The following is a 20,689-nucleotide window of genomic DNA, read 5'->3' on the forward strand; positions in this document are numbered from 1 at the left end:
TATGTGACATAATAAAATCACAGTTATAATCATGAATTAAACCCTGTAATCAGATGTCACTCACAAGTTCAGTGTGTTACTGGCCTTTTGTATATCTGGACAAGTGACAGATGTGAGAAAGGGATCCAGAGGGAAAGCTCATATTTGGTTGCAGGTGCTTTACTTACCCTGCAGGTGCACGTTGTACAGCTGTCGTACATAAAACTGGAATGGTTGTCGTAGACATCACTTCGAAACAGGCAGCTGCCAGAAGGCAGGTCAAACACTTTTCTTTGGCCTAAAATAAGTTTAAAAGTAATTTTAAAAATACAGTGTAAGTGAAAAAATATTCCCTATTAAAATCCAGTCCAAAACATGAGCAATGTGCTTTAAATAGTCACTTGAAAGGCAAACGATTTAGTCTACATTAATGCTCCAATAAGATCTTATAAGACCTTATACACTTTAAAGGAAACCTACGTATAAGTGTAAAAAAACATTCAATAGCTTGCTTTAAAAGGTACAGACTACACGTCTGTCATACTGACTCTAACTTGCAATAGAGCCTTGGAATCATCAAAAGGAGAGTTTAGCAATGACAGTCTTCAGATTCCCTTTATAGTAAATAGCAAATGCAGCTTCCATAGCAGCTGCACTGCTTTTCTTCAGTATCTATTTTATGTATTGGGTCCTTGATACTGAATGCCTGACAACTAAGAATGCACACTATACATGCCTATTGTTCCTTGGAAATGTTTCATATGTTGTTGCAATTTTACTCTGTGCTTAGGTATCTTAAAAAAACTCTGAAGTACAGTGATTCATACCGTTGACCTCCACATCACCACAGGACACAGTAGTGATGTAAGAATGAGCAGGACTATGGGGGGAATCCAAGCAATGTTCAGCAGCACAAGCAAAAGGAAAGGTAAGTTTTATCTCTCTTTTTTAGGCTAATTTGTACATTTCCTTTGTAAGTCTTCCTGTTGACTGCTGCATAACTTCTTTCCAAAATGCCTCCAGGAGTTTCAGTGTCATGGGGAAGGTGTTGGGGTGGTGTCCAAGCAGTGTTCAGCAGCACAGGTGAAAGGAAAGGTAAGTATTTTCTTTTTTCTTTTTTTTAGGCTAAATTGTACATATCCTAATTAATTTACAAGTCTCATTAAAGCAAACCCTTGACTTTCTTTACTAATTGGACAGTAGGCACCTCCCTGTTGCCCACCTGCATAACTTCCTTCCAAAGTGCCCCAGAAGCTGAATTGTCAGGGTACTCTAAAAGTAATGTTGCAACCAGAGCCTACAGTACAAACTGTCCCATACTATGGGCTAGTGAAATCACCTATCCAACATGTTGGCTGATAGAAGGGCAGGGCTTACAAGGCTTATCTTGTAGGTTCTGGTTGTGATTACCATTATAGAGCACCCTACGATTTAACCACTTGAGCTCCTGAGGATTTACCCCCCTTAATGACCAGGCCTTTTTTTGCTGTTTGGCGCTGCACTAATTCAAATGATAATTGCACGGTCATGCAATGCTGTACCCAAACGAAATTTACGTCCTTTTTTTCACACAAATAGAGCTTTCTTTTGATGGTATTTTATCATCTGTGCGCTTTTTATTTTTTGCGCTATAACCAAAAAACTCACGAAAATTTTGAAAAAAAACAGTATTTTCTAATTTCAGCTATAAAAAATATATCGTAAACTCAAAGTTAGTCATAAATTTAAGCCAAAATGTATTCTGCTACATGTTTTGGTAAAAAAATCCCAATAAGTGTATATTGATTGCTTTGTGTGAAAGTTATAGCGTCTACAAACTATGGTATAGATACTGTAATTTATGCCTTTTTTTGCTATACAGCGCTGCACTAATTCAAATGATAATTGCGCGGTCATGCAATGCTGCACCCAAACAAAATTAACGTCCTTTTTTTCACACAAATAGAGCTTTCTTTTGGTGGTATTTTATCACCTGTGCGCTTTTTATTTTTTGCGCTATAAACAAAAAATCACAAAAATTTTGAAAAAACTATATTTTCTACTTTCAGCTATAAAAAATATATCGTAAACTCAAAGTTAGTCATAAATTTAAGCCAAAATGTATTCTGCTACATGTTTTTGGTAAAAAAAATCCTGTGCATTAGCGGGCAAACTGGAGCTATATGGGAGGGGTGCAAACACTATCGGAAGTCACCAGTGACACTAATAGAGTGATCAGTAAAAATCTGTTCACTGTAATCAATGACACTGGTGACAGGGCAGTGAAGGGGTTAACTGGGGGGGGCAATCAAGGGGTTAAATGGGATTACTGGTGTACTGGCGGGCAAACTGGCGCTATCTGGGAGGTGTGCTAACACTATTGGAAGTCGCCAGCGACACTGATACAGTGATCAGTAAAAATCTGTTCACTGATCAATGACACTGGTGACAGGGCAGTGAAGGGGTTAACTCGGGGGGGGGCGATCAAGGGGTTAGACGGGATTACTGGTGTATTAGCGGGAAATCTGGCGCTATCTGGGAGGGGCGCTAACACTATCGGAAGTCGCCAGCGACACTGATACAGTGATCAGTAAAAATCGGTTCACTGATCAGTGACACTGGTGACAGGGCAGTGAAGGGGTTAACTGGGGGGGGGGGGCGATCAAAGGGTTAAACGGGATTACTGGTGTACTGGCGGGCAATCTGGCGCTATCTGGGAGGGGCGCTAACACTATCGGAAGTCGCCAGCGACACTGATACAGTGATCAGTAAAAATCGGTTCACTGATCAGTGACACTGGTGACAGGGCAGTGAAGGGGTTAACTGAGGGGGGGGGGATTAAGGGGTTAAACGGGATTACTGGTGTACTGGCGGGCAAACTGGCGCTATCTGGGAGGGGAGCTAACACTATCGGAAGTCGCCAGCGACACTGATACAGTGATCAGTAAAAATCGATTCACTGATCAGTGACACTGGTGACAGGGCAGTGAAGGGGTTAACTGGGGGAGGGGGGGCGATCCGGGGGTTAAATGTGTCCTAGGTGTGTTCTAACTGTGGGTATGTGCTGTTTTACTCACTGTTTGGATGTCTTCTTCTCTGTCTGGAACGGAATGTGTCCAGGCAGAGAAGAATGACATCATATCCTGTCTTGTGTAAATGTCAACACAGGACAGGATAGGACAGGGACCGATCATCTGATTTCAGCCAGACATCACTGGCTGAAATCGAATGATTGATCCCTCCGGGATCAAATGGTGTCACCCGAGGGGCCGGCAGGAGCGCGCGCGCGCCCCCTGCCGGCGAAAACGTCGGGAGCGCAGAACCCATTTTAAAACATGGTTTTGCGCCCCAGTGCCGCCCTGCACACGTATATATACAGTGGCAGGGTGGCAAGTGGTTAAGGTTCCTGTAGTGTTGTCCAAATAAAGAAATTACATTTCCAGAGAAATAAATAGTGAAACATAACGTGTTTCAAGAAACTTAAAAATTACAATGCTTTACTTTTAGAACAGTCCAATCTGTAAAAGTCTGGGTACTGTGTTCACATTCCACGGCTTTGTATCTTATCAGTAGCACACCCACCCTAGAGCCTTGTACACACAATGAGAATATTGGACAGAAAATACCGTTTCGGAGTGATCGTTTGATAATCTGATCGTTAGTACACAGCTTTCGAGAGCCGATCACGACAGTTCATGCAAAATTATCCAAAGGGACAAGCACAAAAACTTTTCTTGTACAATAACAGAAGGAACGATATTCATTTCAGTACAGTACTTGTCCATAAAAAAATTGAATGACCAAGACCGTGCATGCTCAGAAACTAAAGAATATATTACAATACTATATAATACATTAGATTGCTTCCAAAGTTCTGTCGTATTAGAATTTTCATAACGCTAGTAACCTTTTCATTTTCAATATGAGGCTAGCATGCAAAAAAAAAAAAAGAGAGAAAAAAACGAATGATCATTCATTCGATATTCTAATCATGTGTACTAGGCTTAAAGTGTTACTAAACCCAGGACCCTGTATTCACTATATCTGGTCTCCCACAGCACACAGAACATGGAAATGCATATGTTTTAGTAAATATAAACTGCTAAATATCTTTTCTCATCAGCTGTTAGAGCAGTCTTGTGACTTCTATCAGTGTCCAGCAAAGCACTGGTTAAAGCTTGTTTTTTATTCCCTTGTAGGAGGATGCAGAACCCCTGACCTCTGTCTGGAGAGTGCTAATTGTCCCTGTGCTGATCACATGCACTCTCCCAGGAGAAAAAAAAACTTCCTAGCAATACATACCAAACTAAGCATGTGCAGCTTGCCCCCAAGCCTCTGTTCAATCAGGTAATATTTAGGAGACACTGGAAGAAGGGGAGGATCCGAGAAGAGATGATCAAACATCCTTTTTACATAATGTGGAGGAATAACCCCTTAGGTTCTACAGTGAGTATAACAAGTATGCTTTACTGCATATACAGTCAGATTTTACTGTTGTGGGTTTAGTAACACTTTAACTCTGTATGCACTGATCTTGTGATTTGGGGGTGTATTAGCCTATTTTTTCACTTACTAATGTAGTGAAGAGAATCTTCCCAGCGGGATACAGACAGTAAAAAAATAACAAGTTAGGAATTTAACCCTTCCATACTCTATTCAAAGTAAAAAAAATAGAGTTAAAAGCTGTAGGGCAGTTAGCTGTCCAAACAGACAGATTTTACTGTTGTGGGTTTAGTAATACTTTAAGTCTAAAATGGGACATGGGTAGACACCTTTTGTTTTATGCTGCATTGCACTGATTCCTAGGCAAAACAATAAAGAAGCTGATTTGTTTTATAATAGGTGGAGGCTACTAGTGTCATTTATGATATGCAAAGCCAAAGCATGTCTTGTACAAGCTGTCCCATTGTACAATTGCTTGATCTAAAATAATACATTGCGATAACCAAGATGATCCAAATGTTTTAACTTCATCATGGTTTCTAACTCGCATAAGTGCAAGTTATCCTTTAGGCAAGAACCAAAAAAAAGAACACAAACTGAAAAATGAAAAACATTATATGCAAGACTGAATTCCACAGTTTATACCTGAAGTGCTAGATCAAGAGAAGACCACCAACAAGATCAACCAAAATAAATAAACCAAGCAATTTAAAAATAACACCACAAAGAAATAAAAAATAGTGTTAAACAATGCTTGTACACAGCTTTGATATAAATTGTGAACCCCTGTTTCCAAACAAACCAAATCCAAACTGCAACTATTAAACCATATCCATAAATTACAAGAATCATTACAGATGTGCAAGAAAGAATGTCATTATTCAAAGTGGTTCAGACTGTGCAGTTCAAAGAACTATGTTTTGTTGAATGAAAAGAAATCCATCAAACTTACCATGTAACATAATTAAATATGATGATTTACTAAAAGAGTAGATAATATTTATGCAGTGAATATTCTTAAATACCCAATCATATAGAATTAAAGAAAGGGATTTAGCCCCCACATATTTGGATGATTGAAAAATAAAACTAAATGTTTTTTAGTCCCTCAGCAGCTGAAAAAAAATTCTCACTGCAATACTCACCTCATCTCCTGTGCTCTCTTCCTTAGACTCACTGGGATTGATTTACTAAAAATAAAAAGGCTATTAACTTTGCAAGGGAATTTGCTGCAGAGCTTAGTGAACCTGGTAATATTTCACAGAATACTCAATCACATGAAAGAAAAATTAAAAAAGAGCATTTTTGTGCTGTTATCCCCTAGTGGTTCCAATGGGGGGGGGGCTCTCCTAAGAGTTTTTATTGGAACCCACTTATCTATTATTACTATTTCTTATAGTTTATAGGTGAAATGTGTTACCTGAGCTGATCTGGGTGCATCTGGACCACAAATTGTACTTGTTAAATTTAACCTAGGAAACTCAACTGGTCATGGTCCCAGTGTAGGCTATGAGACATACAACAAGACTTGCTGACATGTTATCCAAAAGGTCTAGTATAATGGGATACCTTGTTTGGGCTTGGTTTTGGTTCTTGGTTCGAGCTATGGTCACACCTATAATGCCATGTTCTTTTGGGTTTGTTATATTTTTCTTCTTCAAAAATTTGAAAAATAAAAAAATTATATCATAAAAAAAACATTTTTCCTTGCCCATGACCGAGTGATGGAAGTCAGCAGAGCTTCACCTCATTCCATAAGCACTGTGGCAACTTCCCTTGCAAAGTAAACAGCACATTTGCCTTTAGTAAATCATCCCCAGGCTCTCTGTGATCTACCGCCAGTCCTCTTCCTCATTAAACCCACTTTCTGTGAGTGCAGGTTGTCAGGACTGGTTGGCTCTGATGATGAGGTGCTGCCTCAAAATGAGTTAGCCACTATATTAGAAGCTGGTCTTCGTATGAAGTATTAATAGACAAATAAGTGCATTTGTTGGTTGATGAGATGTTCCTTATAAAAAAGGAAAGAAGTATGTCTTTTTATCACATTTGTGAGTACAATATATTTATTTTAACCAGTTAAAAATTTTTTCAGGATTTTACACAATGCCAGTGCACCTTCTGTTTATTTGCAGGTTGTCATAAGCCTGCCCACTGGAGGTGTATAATCATGACGTTCTACACTAACATAAAGAAGTTGATTTACTAAAGCAAAATCCGGAGATGCTGTGCAATCAGCTGTGAAACTAATCAGCTTCCAGGTTTTTTGTCAAAGTTTAATTGAACAAGCTGAAGTTAGAAGCTAACTGGCTGCCATGCACAGCTGCACCAGATTTGTACTCTCCGGTTCTCTGCTTCATTGGGTACTGCCCAGCACTGGAGAGGAGACGAAGAAGAAAGACAAGACAAAACACTGGGCATTGGCATTGGGCTTTAAGTTGCATTAAAATAAAAATCCATACATTTCTTAAACCATCCATTGAATACCTAGCTTCCTGGATGGTAGAGGGGAAAAGCTTAAAGATCTGCAGAAGTGGCAACCCCAGACCTTCTCATCTAACTCATGACCGAAGGACTGGCCGCTTAAAACCGCGATGTGACGCGCGTAACGATTTTCCAGCTAATGGACAACAGATTGATGTGCCGTCAGCCTGAGTGATTGTTGCTGGGTCAGGTTAATTACGCAATTAACCCCTTCACACTGCCACCACCTCCTTTTTGTTCAGAGAAAGAGGGAACTCGCAATATCGCTATAACACTATAATAATTGAAATAATCATCCGCATAACCTGGTCATTGACACAGGCCGGTTATACAGAGAGTTAAAACAAATAGTAGCGTCTCTTTAAAGGCAGGGATTCGGAAATTGCAATTAAGGGCTGTAGAAACAGTTCAACACTTTCAGAAAGAGAAATTTATTACTAAAAGGGTCAAACAGGTGCAATAAAATATTTACAGAGAAGATGTAACTAAGATATATATATATATATATATATATACATACAAAACAGCACACCACAGCAAAGAGATAACAGGGAGAAGGTAAAGGGTTAAGTTACTTGCCATTAAGCCTTGAATGGAAGCAGATCACGTTTCAGAAAGAAAGGTCTCCCCAGGTGGTATATTGATGTTAAGAATGGGAGACATCTTTAACTTTCTTTCTTAGGCCTGATAGCCTGTTTTAAAGTATCCCAGCAGGGGGGTGGTTCTGAGTAACTGATCAATACTCTGTTTAGGGAGGGATCGGCAGGCGGAACCCAAAATTGGAACCAACATCCTTCATAATTCATATTCTGGTCTATAACTTCCCAGCTGCACACGCGACAATTTACCCGCGGGTATATTATTATGCAGACAAGTCTGAGGATTATCTAGATATGAATTATGAAATTATATGTTCCACGGTTAATGAGTTCTATGTTTCGGCTCCCCTGATTGTTCGAGATAATTCGAATGACCCATCAAACTGTTCGCCTGCTCCTAGCCAATCTGACGGGATGTCTGTTTTTTATGTAAGTCTCTCATATTCCAAGATATGAGACATAGTGGAAAAATGGAGTTTAACAGAGTTTATCTGATTCTGTCACCTCCACTGAGTTAGGCTCATCAGGTCAGTATTTCTTTCAACTTCTGGGAAGGCTCGTTATCTGTTTTACGAGGTGTGAAACTACACAGGCATGTTGGTCAGTGAGGCTCCAATTCTCTTGGGAATCCTGGCCTTATCCTGGCCTAGGTGAGAAAGGCTACACTTTTGCAGACCGCTCGGCCCCGAGCTAGAAATGCCTTGCCTGGCCAGTGACCCATAAACAGTACACATACCCACACTGGCCAGAGGTCTCCTCTCAGTGAGAGGGAGGGGTGGAAAGATGAAAGGAGAAAATAGAGATGCCTAACAAAATGGTTGAACTGCGTCCATCTCTGAGGCGCACGTTTGCGACACCTCCCCCTCAGGTAGTTGCATGAGAGGGAACTACAATTTCCTTCCTGACGCAACCGACCTCTACCCAAAGGTTCACCTTGGGTCAACCTGGTACTGCTGCACGGTGGGATGACCAAGTTTCGTCTGAAAAGGAATCTTTTCTCCCCGGCAACACTGCTGTGCCAACCAAGTGAGTGGTCACGGGTGGGCACCAGTCGGCGGTGGCTATCCGAATACCGTGGCAACTGCCGGGGTGCCCACTTGTTCACAAAACACTTCGGCTCAGGGGTGTCACCTGCTAGCATATTAATATGTAGCTTCTTGTCGAGGTAGAGGAGACTTCCCTCTCCCATCTTCTTCCTCAGGCCTAGGACTACATCTGGCCTGAAGGTAGTGGCGCCTGTGTGCACCGGAACCAGACAGGGAAGACTGGAACTCGCCTCCCTGATGGGTCCACAGGTACCTTCATCCAAGATGAACAGTCCTCATAACCTGCTAGCATCCAGGACACCAGTTCCTCCAGTTTCCTGTCTGCTAGGTCAGTCACAGGTCCAGCTGAGTCATGACAGTTGCACACAGGCATCTTACTGTAGCCAGCTGCACTGATGTAACCTGCTTTTTGGCCTGGGGAGCAGACCAGGCCACCACTGCCTCATCCTCCCCATGCCCAGACCTCTGGGGGTCTCTTCCTACTGGTGGTTCCCAAAACTGAACCACTGACATGCCCCTCTGACAGTTACCCTTCTCAACTGTCAGACTAGGCATGGGCAGTTGGTTCCTGACTAGTGACAGGGGCCTGAGTTGCTCTTCCCAGACAGGGTCGAACACCGCAAGGCCCCTAAAGTGGGTAACTGTACTCAGTTCCATTTTGCATTGCAGGTCATTCCTGACCCATGGAGAGGTGGTTGGTGCGTTCTCAACCCCAACTAGCTTTCCCATAAATTCAGGCAAGCCACATGGGGTGGTGAAGGCTGACTCGTCCCGAACCTCCTGGGTTGGAGATGGCGACCCATACCCCCTGCTCAGGTCCATGATGGTTAAACAGTGGGCACCTTCTGGGTGCTCCATCACCTCATGGCCCCCGGGCATGGGGCAGGCCACAACCACAGGGCTGGCGCTCAGCTGTCCAAGGTCCTCACAAAGCCTGGTCATCTGATCCTGGTTGAGGACCACGACTACCGGGGATGCCCAGACCCTAGCGGACCCCTGGATTCCTGACTGCGCCATTTCCTCGGTCTCTTTGGCCCATTCAGCCTGCACCTCCTAGGAGAGGAAGTTGGCAGAAGGCAGGAGGGAGGCAGACATTCTGCCGTCTAGCTCCTGTACCGCACGGTGAGCTCTCCATGGGTTCTCCTGAATCCAGACACCATCTATCAGAGGCATTGCCAGCAACTTCGGGACCTGAGTGGAAAGGGGAGGGGATTGAGGCTGAGGGCCACAGCCCCCTCTCTGAGCTCTGGAGACCCCTCGCATTTCCAATCCAGGTGTGCTGTCACTGTCTCGGACCCATGTTTGTTTGCCTGTTGACACACCATGACAGGTCAGCTCAGATGACAGGCTTTCAGGTTTCCAGCCCCCTGTGGATAGGCCATTAGTCCTGTCAGGCCTGTGTTGACTCTTCCTAGCAGGGGAGTTCACGCCTAGCCCCAGGCTGAAATCTCCATATGAATGGCTTTCCAGGGCTGCCTTACTCGTGGAACTACAAGCCCCAGCTATCTGGCCTCTGAAGGTCCTTTGCGAATCACTTTTCAGTGCTGCCTGATGCGTGGAACTACAAGTCCCAGCCGGCTGTTGTGTACCTTTCTTAGCAGGGCAACTCACAGCTAGCTGACCTCCGAAGCTCCTTTGGGAATCGCTTTTCAGTGCCGCCTGATGCGTGAAACTACAAGTCCCAGCCGGCTGTTGTGTACCTTTCTTAGCAGGGCAACTCACAGCTAGCTGACCTCTGAAGCTCCTTTGGGAATCACTTTTCAGTGCTGCCTGATGCGTGGAACTACAAGTCCCAGCCGGCTGCCCAGTCCCATGCAAGGCCAACACCTGGGCACTTATCAAGGCATAATCTTTTGAACCTGGGCAAGGGATAGGCCTATCCAGACCCTCCCTTTGCTCAGCCCCCAGAGATTGTACCTCTGCCCCCTTTACAGCACTGTGGGTGACCCCCAACACTGAAAATGCATCATTTGTTTCATCATGAATATCATAATCATCGTTAGCACTACCAACATTCTCATCAACATTACTGACATTATCAAGGACATTACTGACATTACCATCAACGTTACTGACATTATCATCTCCATTGTCATCCTTACCATTATCAACAGTCACGTTTATAATATCAATGACACATGAGTTCGATACCTCCCCAGGCAAGGGGATTTCTTCTTGTTCTCCGGCTAATGGAGAATCCTGTAGCCCCACTCCATTCCCAGCCCCCTCCCTCTGTCCATCCACAGGCGGCCCAGACATTACCCCAATATCTGCCCACAGTACCTTGGCATGTCCAGAGAGTTCCAGGGGGCCCTTCCGGGTATTCTCGGCAGGGGCATAATAAGAAACAAGAGTGCCTAGGTCAGCACCCAACAAAACAGGTGTGGGAATTTCCTCGGGGACCCCCACCTCCCGCATCCCCCTTCCCGCACCCCAATCTAGGAATACCTTTGCACAGGGTATGCTTGAACGGGTCCCCCGGGTGAGGGTAAGGAACTTTCCTGGGATGAGGTTCCTTGGCTCAATCAGCTCTGGCCAGATCAAGGTGACTTCTGCCCCGGAAACCAGTTACAGACCGGTTGCCCACGGTGGTTATTTGCAAGTTGGCGGGGGTTACCCGCATCTTCCTGCGAACGAACAGCACAGAACAAGAGTTGCTGGCCGGCTGGCCAGATGATGTCATCTGCTTCTGCTCAGGACACTGCGTCCTGAGATGTCTGGCTTTCCCACAGGTGAAACATCTGCGGTTGTCAGGCAGGGATGGCTTGGCTCCAAGCGCTTCAGGTGTGGGTGGAGGGGAAGCTTGACTCACTGACGTAGGAGAGGTCGCTAGGGGCGATTTCCCCCTTTCCAGCTGTTTGGAGGAGCCTTGCGAGAGTCAGACACCCACGTATGGACAAAGGTATCTGCCAGATAAATGGTTGAACCGCGTCCATCTCTGAGGCACACATTTGCGACAGCAACAAAAACAGCAATAATTGCATTTTGGAATGCAGCACTTCAGGTTAGATAACATGTTTGTATTGAGAAAAGAAGGGAAACATTCCTGATTATAAAGTACTTAATTTTATACTTCCAGTACTTTCTAAGCTTTTAAAGTCCCAGTGTTAGGGGGGGTCTCTCCTTTTTTCCAATTCTGTTGATGTTAACATGCATTAAAATAATTTTAGGAGATTTTGAACCATTTACTACAGAGTTCAGGTGGTGAACCGTGCTGAGAGGCACAGATAATAACAGATAAAAATGAAAGATACAGTATATGCTGATTGCTTGCTGTAAGTTAGGGCATTTTTCACAACATGTGCAACTAAAACAGTTTTTTTCACTTGCTGGTTAAAGTAGGGGCAGGATAAAACATCTGTCTGATTTTTATAGCGGTCTGCATCCATGTTGGGGAGATTTATTCCCCGGAACAGGAATTTGAACACAATTATCCTACAGGGAATACAGGCAGCATAATGGGGAAGGGTAACATTTCTGTCTAATTCTGTCTGTTTGCATTCATGCCTGGGACAGGAAGTGAGAAGTAAAACAAAAAAAAAAACAGCAATTAATATTTTAACCATTTTTTGCCTTACTAAAGACTTAAAGTGATTCTATTTTTACAAAATAACAAATGTGACAGCCCTAATTCTCCTCTTATGGGGTCCCCCATAGGCGCCCCTTGGCCTTTCCCCCCTTCCTCATTACAAGCAGCTTGCTATGGGGGCACTTGTGCGTGCTCACTCCTGAGCTGGTTATGTGTGTCCCTTTGAAACACAGAGCTTGGCTCGACCCCAACCCTTCTCCTTGCTGGCTGTGATTGACAGTAGCAGGAGGCTATGGCTCCATCTGTTGCCTCTTTGTCTAGCAAGTTGAGTGACAGTGGAGAGACCTGCTGCTCTCATGCACATTGCTGGATTGATATCTGAGTCAAGTAGGTATTTAGGGATTAAAAAATGCTGGCTTTGAGTTTTATGCTGTATAAGCCTATTAGTATGGACTATGGAAAAAAACATTCACCTATCATGTACAATAATATTCTGAAACAGACTGCTAATATAATACTATGATGAGTTTGCATTAAAGTGTACGTAAAATAATTAATCATAATAATAATTAAAAAAATAATATATTGTTGTTAACCACCCTACAGATGTGGTGGCTGTATTAGTTTTCTTTAGGCTTTTGTCCCTTTACTTCCACCCTGTTCAAGGGTGACAATGCTCAGAAACTGTAAATATGGAGTGGCAGCATTGTCACCCTAGGCTACTCTCCTGATTTGGACAACAAATATCTCCCCCTCTCCTCTTCTTCATGAGATATGGGTGATGGGTTCTGGAGTCCACACAGAGAACTGGGAAACTATTTTAAATAATAACAGTGCAGCACAGGCAGAAAGCACAGAAAATTATACGCTCAGTAGATTTCTATCAAGATCAAGTTTTTTTTTTGTACTCATCAAATGGATATTAAAAAATGCTTCTTTTAGTAGTATGTTTCAAAGTCAAAATGGAGCATACAGGAGGCATTCACCTTTAGGATTACATCCACTTTAAAATAACTAACAAACTGTACTGTAAAACATGTGTAATTGAGATACAGTAACCTTTAAATAAACGTGTTAAAATCATATGAGTCAGTTTGTATTTGACTATGATTGGTTTACGAAGTTCAGAGATGCTATTCATATGACAGATCCTGTATACATGATTCATTATTTCAAAACAGTGTTTAAACATAAAATGTAAACAAAGAAACACTGGTCCATAAAATGTTGGTGCCCCTGTTTTTTTTATCTTGAAAAGAATTCTAAAACTTTACAGAATGCAAATACGAGTCTATTCCACTATACGCTATTTGTATTTCTCAACAGCTTGTAAATTACAAAACAAACATGAGAATGGGAAAAAAAATGTTCATAAAACACACACAGAGTATTTACAAGGATCAGATCGCATATAGATTATTTATTCTTATCAGTAAGTCTGTTTGACATTGACTCATAGGCAGTAATCTTCAGTGATGTTAGTATCAGTGTTTGTTATTCTGGTCTGCGATCCCGTTTATTAATGGCATGTCATATTACTACAATATAAGGTAATTAGCAGCACTAGATCAGCCCAATGTGATTATGTGATATTTATTTTTAGGAATGCTTGGGTTAAGCTTTTGTGTAAATAAAATAAACTTTCTAAAAGACAAGTTGTAAATTGACCACGAATAAGCAATGATTCCATATATGGTCCTTACTTAAAGAGTGACACAGTCCATAAAGCTTTCTTACAAAATACCTCTATAAAGTGGTATACCAAGAGAAATATGTTGCACAGCAGGTATACTGTCATTCAGAGCTAAAATCAACATTTCTGTTCAATTCCCACTGCTGTTTAAAACTGAAATCTGGGGAGCAAATAATAAGGTAAGTAAAACTGCTGTTAAATGGTAAGACAGGCAAAAACAAGCATTAAATCCTCGCAGTTTGGGGGAGTCCACTGCAATGGTAGTTTTTTTGTTTTTATTTCCCTGAAGTTAAGCTATGTTATGTTTAATGTGGGCACGATAATTTACACCTATCTATAAAGGTAGGGGTGGGGTTGTTGTACAATATAAACATTTCCTATTAAAGCACGATGAAATTCAAAGATGAAGAAATAACTCCAATGATATAATAGAAAAATTTTATATTAGAAACAAAGAAAAACTTTTTTTTCAAAACGTCCTGTCGTTTGTTTAGCAAAAAATAAAACACCCAGTGGTGATTTTGCTAAACAAATGAAAAAAGACAGAACATTTTGAAGAAAAAAAAGTTTTTCTTTGTTTCTATTATAACATTTTGCGAACAGGTAACTTTTCTCTGATGTGCGTTGATGAGGCTGCACTGATAGTCTGCACTGTCAAGGCAGCACTGGTGGGCATTGATGAGGAGGCACTGATTGCACTGAAGGGCACTGACTGGTGGCACTGACTGGCAGCACTGACGGCACTGACTGGGCAGCACTGTTGGGAACTGATGGACAGCACTGCTGGGCACTTATGGGCAGCACTGTTGGGCACTGCTGGACAGCACTGCTGGGCACTGATGAGCAGCACCAATGGGCAGTACTGTTGGGCACTTTTGGGGCTGCACTGATAATCAGAGCACTGATAATCAGTGCAGATGTCTGCATTGACAGTTGCTTCTTGCTGTGGAAAGTGCTGTATAACCGGCAAGTGTATTTACATAGTGGTCAGCTGTAATTGGACATAGCTGATAACGTGGTAAAAGGCCCCTGTGATTGGCCTTTTACCATGTCATGTGTCAAAGGACAAAGCGATCACAGACATATGACGCCTTCCCAGAGCTGGATGACCATGCTGTAGCTGGCATTCGGCTATAGCGCGGTAGTAAAGTGGTTAATGGGGAGATTGCCCCACATGCACTGAACATTGGGGCTTAAATGCTGAATGAAGGGAAGATAAATCAAAGTTTTGCAAGTAATCAAATCCATGCACGGCCAGCAAATGTTCTATTGCTTGCTATATAGACTGAAAACAAACTCAGGAATTGAGTCAGGGACATTTAACTGTTTTTTATCTTCTTATTGGTTGCAACAGTTCTGAACGCCCCAGTAGCAATTTTACATCACAGTTCTAATGACACTGCCCAAAGTCTTTTCTATATAGGCATTACTAGTAGCTATCCTACTACAAAATATATGTTTAAGATTGACAAATGAATCTCTGAAATTATAATGTTGAGGTTTTTTTTTCATTTGTGTTCTATAAGGGATATTTTCCCTCCATTTCAGTTACATTGACATGTGTCTCTCAGAAAAACAGAGAGCAAAAATATTCCCAAAAGACACACTGACAGCAATAAAAACCTACCAGACGTTTCAACCCTTCTTGACTTCTTGACTTAAGGTTGTTACTTCCTAAGGTAAATAACCTTCTGTGTTCAGATTCCCCCTTAGCCCTCCTAATACTTATCTGAGCCCGATAGCAATCCAGCTCTGTGCATGAGAGAAGCTGCTCTCCTTCATATCTCCCTTTTCATTGGCATAGCAGTGGGAGCCATTGGCTGCTGTCAATCACAGCAAGTGAGGAGGGAGCGGAAGGGCATAGCTGAGCTGTACTCTGAGTGTCTTATAGATACACAGAGACAGTTTGGGAGCAAGCAGCTTGCCCTGGGGGAACTCAGCAGGGGAAAGGGTCCAGCAGCACCAGCAGGAGACTTCAGAAGAGAAGGATCAGGGCTGCTCTGTGCAAAACCATTGCACAGAGCAAGTAAGTGTGGCATGCTTGTTATTTAAAAAAAACAAAAAAAACAAAACCTTTAGTATCACTTTAAGATATTCTTGAATTAAACATCATGTTTGATATAGTTTATTCAGAAAATGATGTAATTTGTTATCTGAGAGTGTTGTTAGGATTAAAAAAGAGCATTTTTCAAGGAGTGGAAACAGCATTTATTTTTCGACATACTCCCCTGCTACATTTATACACTTATCCCAGCGTTTAATTAATGCCAGAAAAGTTTTGCATTTGAAGATTTGTCAGTAACCATCTTAGGACAGTCTGCTTTAGTAATAAGACACACTTGCCACTTAGTACTGTGTGTAGCGCCATGATAGCATACCTTTTTATACCTGTACAATTAAAAGTCCTGTTTGACTTGAATGCCGCGCGCGTGTGTGTGTGTATAGATAGATAGATAGATAGGTAGATAGAAACAAAGCACAATTGCATTAATGACAATAAAAGTCTCCAGTATGACAGACTGCACAGTAAAATTAATTTTTTTCTTTCCTTATGGAAACTCAAGAAGAAGAATTCTCTATAGAGAATGTCAGTAACAGTCCACTGACACAGAGTACACTTGTACATGTTCCTACTCTACTATAGAGTATGTAGTTATTACTAGAAAAACTTAAATATGTTATGCTGCTGCATGTATACCCCATGTATTGTTACATGAGTACAAAGAAAAAGTCACAGAAATATTCTACACATTGGTCATTTCAAAAAAGAACATCTATACCCATTAAAAATGTAACTGCCTACATACTCTCAAATAATGACACTCTTAGTCACTTGTCAAACTTGATAAACTGAATGATTTTTTCTGTGGCCACGAGGTAAAGCATTGCGGCAGTGACATTTGTACCATCCCCTCCGGCTTCCATCGTAGGCTTTAGATGCACAGTTGGGAGTGGAAAAAATGCTTGTTTTTACTACTCCTTTGCTACCCATGTGAAAAAGGACGTAACCATTTCAGTATCAGCCTGTAATACTCCTTTATTACCAGGCCATTTCTCAGTTTTCAGTTTGACTGACTATTTTGTGACATTGTACCAAATTAGTTTGATATCATAGGACTTTCTTTTGGTGGTATTTAAAACCTGCTATAAAAAAGAAGAACGACCAAAAAGTTAAAAAAAAAAAAACGTTTCCCTTACTTTCTGTTAAAATAAAAATGCCAGAATAGTATGAAAACCGCCAAAATTCCCCTTATTTGGAAAGTAGACACCCCAAGGTGATCTCATTTTTTTGCCAATTTTTTTTAGAAATAAAGAAACATGCCGATACAAAACATAGTGATTGAGAATGGTGAACTAGATACGTTAATGTGGAGGTCATACACAGAGGAAGAAGGAAGTGAAGGGGTTAATGTTCTAGTCACATACAGTAGCAGGATGGGCATGAAGGGGTTAAAATTCAAATGTGCAGAATAAAGGGGGTGAAAGAGTTAATATGTAGGTCACATGGAGACAACATGGAGCTAGTAAGTGTAGTAAAGGAGGGAACATGAAAAGGTTAGTAAAAACGATCCCTGTGTCAGTAAAGCAGAAGAAATGAATCTGCAGCTGCTGATCCATTCATTCTGTCCCTAGTCATACTGTATATACTTATCTCTCTCCTCATGTTGTAATGGAAGAGATCAGCACTGCAAACAGTACCATGTGATCACTGTGATGACCAGTTACAGTGATTCCCTGGTACCTTGCCCCTTGCTTGGTACATTGTCTCTGTGTACCGAGCAATCTAATGACAGCTCAGTGCGAAGAATTTACGGGGTGGATCGGTTGCCCAAAGGATATTTATCCAGTGCCATTCATATACAACACTGGGTAAACAAAAGTCCACCAATCTGCCATTGATAGACAAAGGTAGAAAAGATTAATCCAAAGTTTTGAAACAATAGCATTAATGAACTGCTGAGACCAAGATCTGCCTCAGTAAGGGCATTCCCACAATCATTCACTTCAGTAACAGATACGCTTCACCAATGCAGCCCACTTCCGATTGGGGAAATCTTTCTGCTGAATGACAAAATGACAACAAGAGGGCACAAAGGACTAGGGTATTACTTAATGGAAAGACACAACATGTGAAAAACATACTCAAGGCATTGAATAAAGCAAAACCCAAGTTGAGATGTGGAAGTGTTTCACAGAGACCTAGGCATCACTCAAACGCACATGCTCACGTATTTCAAGGGACAAGCCCTCTTCCTGAAAGCCAAATTGGAGGAAGAAGGCTTGTCCCTTGAACAACGTCAGCATGTGCGCCTAAGTGATCACTAGGTCTCTGGGAAACACATCCACACACCAACCCTATAATCACTTGGGTTTTTCTTTATTCAATGCCTTTTGTCTATAATACAGGTATAAAAGGGGTAAATGTCAAGCTAAATTTAAAGCTAAAAACGTATTGGTGGTCCAGTGATGCAGTCACAGTCTGAACAGTATAACATAAAAAAGAAAAATTGTGTCAGTCCAACTGGCTGTATATCCCACAAACCAGAAGCAGCACAATATATAGAATTAGGCATAAAAAAAGATCATGTGCCTGTTTGGGCTGATTCAAAGGGCACATGTGTAAAAAATAAAATGAAAACCAGGAAAATGCAGGCAACAAAATGCAGGTGTTCCTCATCCCAACCAATCAGTAAATATCTTTTCAGTTGTACTTTCACTCTTCTCTCTATCATTGTTTATACATGTGAGTTATCATATATTAAAGGAATTTGTGGGGCCCAACATGAACCTTTAATTCCATGCAGGCTTACAAAAAATATAAAAATATGTTCACTCACCTATACATTTTGGGCAACATTGTCCAGTAGGAACATGACTGAGATGCTGGGGGCATGACAGAATAGGACAGACCTCCTTTATGCATTGTGTCCTGCCTCCCTAAAGGAAAATAGGTGAGGTTAGAAAAATAAATATTTTACACCTAACTGGTTGCCTAACCTAGTAACAAGTCATTAGCTGAAAAACTCTAACAACATGGCTACCCTCCCATAAACATATATAGAAATTATATTTCTTCATTTTAAGTGATAGGCTATAAGACCAAATCCAATCTGCTTTTACTTATCTGCATCCAAATAACCTGGTGGCCTCTGCCAGTAACTATTATATATATTATTATTACATAAACATTACCCTGAAATTTCCACAGAATTTTTATTACTGGGGATTACAGTCTTGGAGTCACAGTCAACATATTGTCATATGTCAGGGTTTTTAATGTTGTAGCAACATATAAATCCTATGTTGATTAAGCAATGTGAGAATATATTACCGTAGTGTTTAAAGCAATTAAAGAAAATGAAGTAAAATATTTGGAAATTAAATTCATAGGTTCATATTGGCGTAAAAATATAGATGATTACTATGCAAAATAATTTCATCCACTTTTTAATAACAGCTTTCATATTAATATGTTTTAGCACACTACATCACTTGTGTTGTCCACAAATGTTTATTTTGAGCATGATTACAACTACAGGGTGAATGGAAGCCTTTGGTATTGCATGAAGGGTGCACTAAACTATAGGTGGGTTATGGCAAGCATTGTACAAGTCTCTGTGAATACTTTATTGATGGCAATATGACACATTGAGGGGTATGTTTCAAACAAATTAATAATGTGATCAAACACAAATTAGGCTGCCTATTAGTTATGAAAGTGTACAGCCCTGGCCAAACGTTTTGAGAATGACACAAATATTAATTTTCACAAAGTCTGCTGCTTTAAAGTTTTTAGATCATTTTGTCTGCTATTAGTCTGAAGTATAATTACAAGCATTTTGTAAGTGTCAAGGGCTTTTATTGACAACTACATTGAGTTTATGCAAAGAGTCAATATTTGACCCTTCTTTTTCAGGACTACTGCAATTTGCCCTGGCAAGCTGTCAATCAACTTCTGGGCCACACCCTGACTGATGGCAGCCTTGCATAATCAATGCTTGGAGTTTGCCAGAACTTGTGGGTTTTTTTGTAATTGTTCACCCGCCTCGTGAGGAATGAACACAAGTTTCTCAATGAGATTAAAGCCTGGGGAGTTTCTTGGCTATGGACCCAAGATTTTGATGTTTTGTTCCCCAAGCCACTTATTTATCACTTTTGCCTTATGGCAAGATGCTTCATCATGCTGGAAAAGGCATTTTTCATCACCAAACTGTTGTTGGATGGTTGGGAGAAGTTGCTCTCAGAGGCTGTTTTTGTACCATTCTTAATTCATGGCATTCTTAAATTGTGAGTGAGCCCACTCCCTTGGCTGAGAATCAACCCCACACATCAATGGTCTCAGGATGCTTTACTTTTGGCATGACACAGGACTGATGGTAGTGTTCACCTTTTGTTCTCTAGACAATTGGAAAGGGGATTCATCAGAGAAAATGACTTTACCCCAGTCCTCAGAAGTCCAATCCCTGAACCTTTGGCAGAATATCAGTCTGTCTCTGATGTTTTTCCTGGAGAGAAGTGGCTTCTTTGCTACCTTTCTTGACACCAGGCCATCCTCCAAAAGTCTTTGCCTCAATGTGTGTGCAGATGTACTCACACCTACCTGCTGCCATTCCTAAGCAAGATCTCCACTGGCGGTGCCCCGATCCCACAGCTGAATCAACTTTAGGTCCTGGCGTTTACTGGACTTTCTTGGGCACCCTGAAGCCTTCTTCACAAGAGTTGAAGCTCTCTCCTTGAAGTTCTTGTTGATCAGATAAATGGTTGTTTTAGGTGTAATCTTAGTAGCAGCAATATCCCTGCCTGTGAATCCATTTTTTGTGTAAAGCAATGATGACTGCACGTGTTTCCTTGCAAGTAGATTAATGTTTGTGTCATTCTCAAAACTTTTGGCCAGGGCTGTATACAAAATGTTTATCTCCAACCCCTGCAACTGCAAAAC

The 20,689-nt window shown here is 41.4% G+C and overlaps 1 protein-coding gene across 1 annotated transcript in view; it reads right to left on the bottom strand.

Moving 5' to 3' along the window:
- The window catches only part of BMPER (BMP binding endothelial regulator), a 331,942-nt gene that overhangs the window by 105,343 nt on the left and 205,910 nt on the right, over positions 1 to 20,689 (bottom strand). The window contains exons 7-8 of the mRNA XM_089687148.1: positions 18,588 to 18,687; positions 168 to 277 (exon numbers count right to left, since the gene is read on the bottom strand). Coding sequence (XP_089543274.1) covers positions 168 to 277; positions 18,588 to 18,687 — 210 coding nt within the window. The remainder of the gene's footprint in view (positions 1 to 167; positions 278 to 18,587; positions 18,688 to 20,689) is intronic.

Source organism: Staurois parvus, unplaced genomic scaffold, assembly GCF_062004578.1.
Source record: "Staurois parvus isolate SC_StPar_1 unplaced genomic scaffold, SC_StPar_1.0 ptg000020l, whole genome shotgun sequence".
Taxonomy (NCBI): Eukaryota; Metazoa; Chordata; class Amphibia; order Anura; family Ranidae; genus Staurois; species Staurois parvus.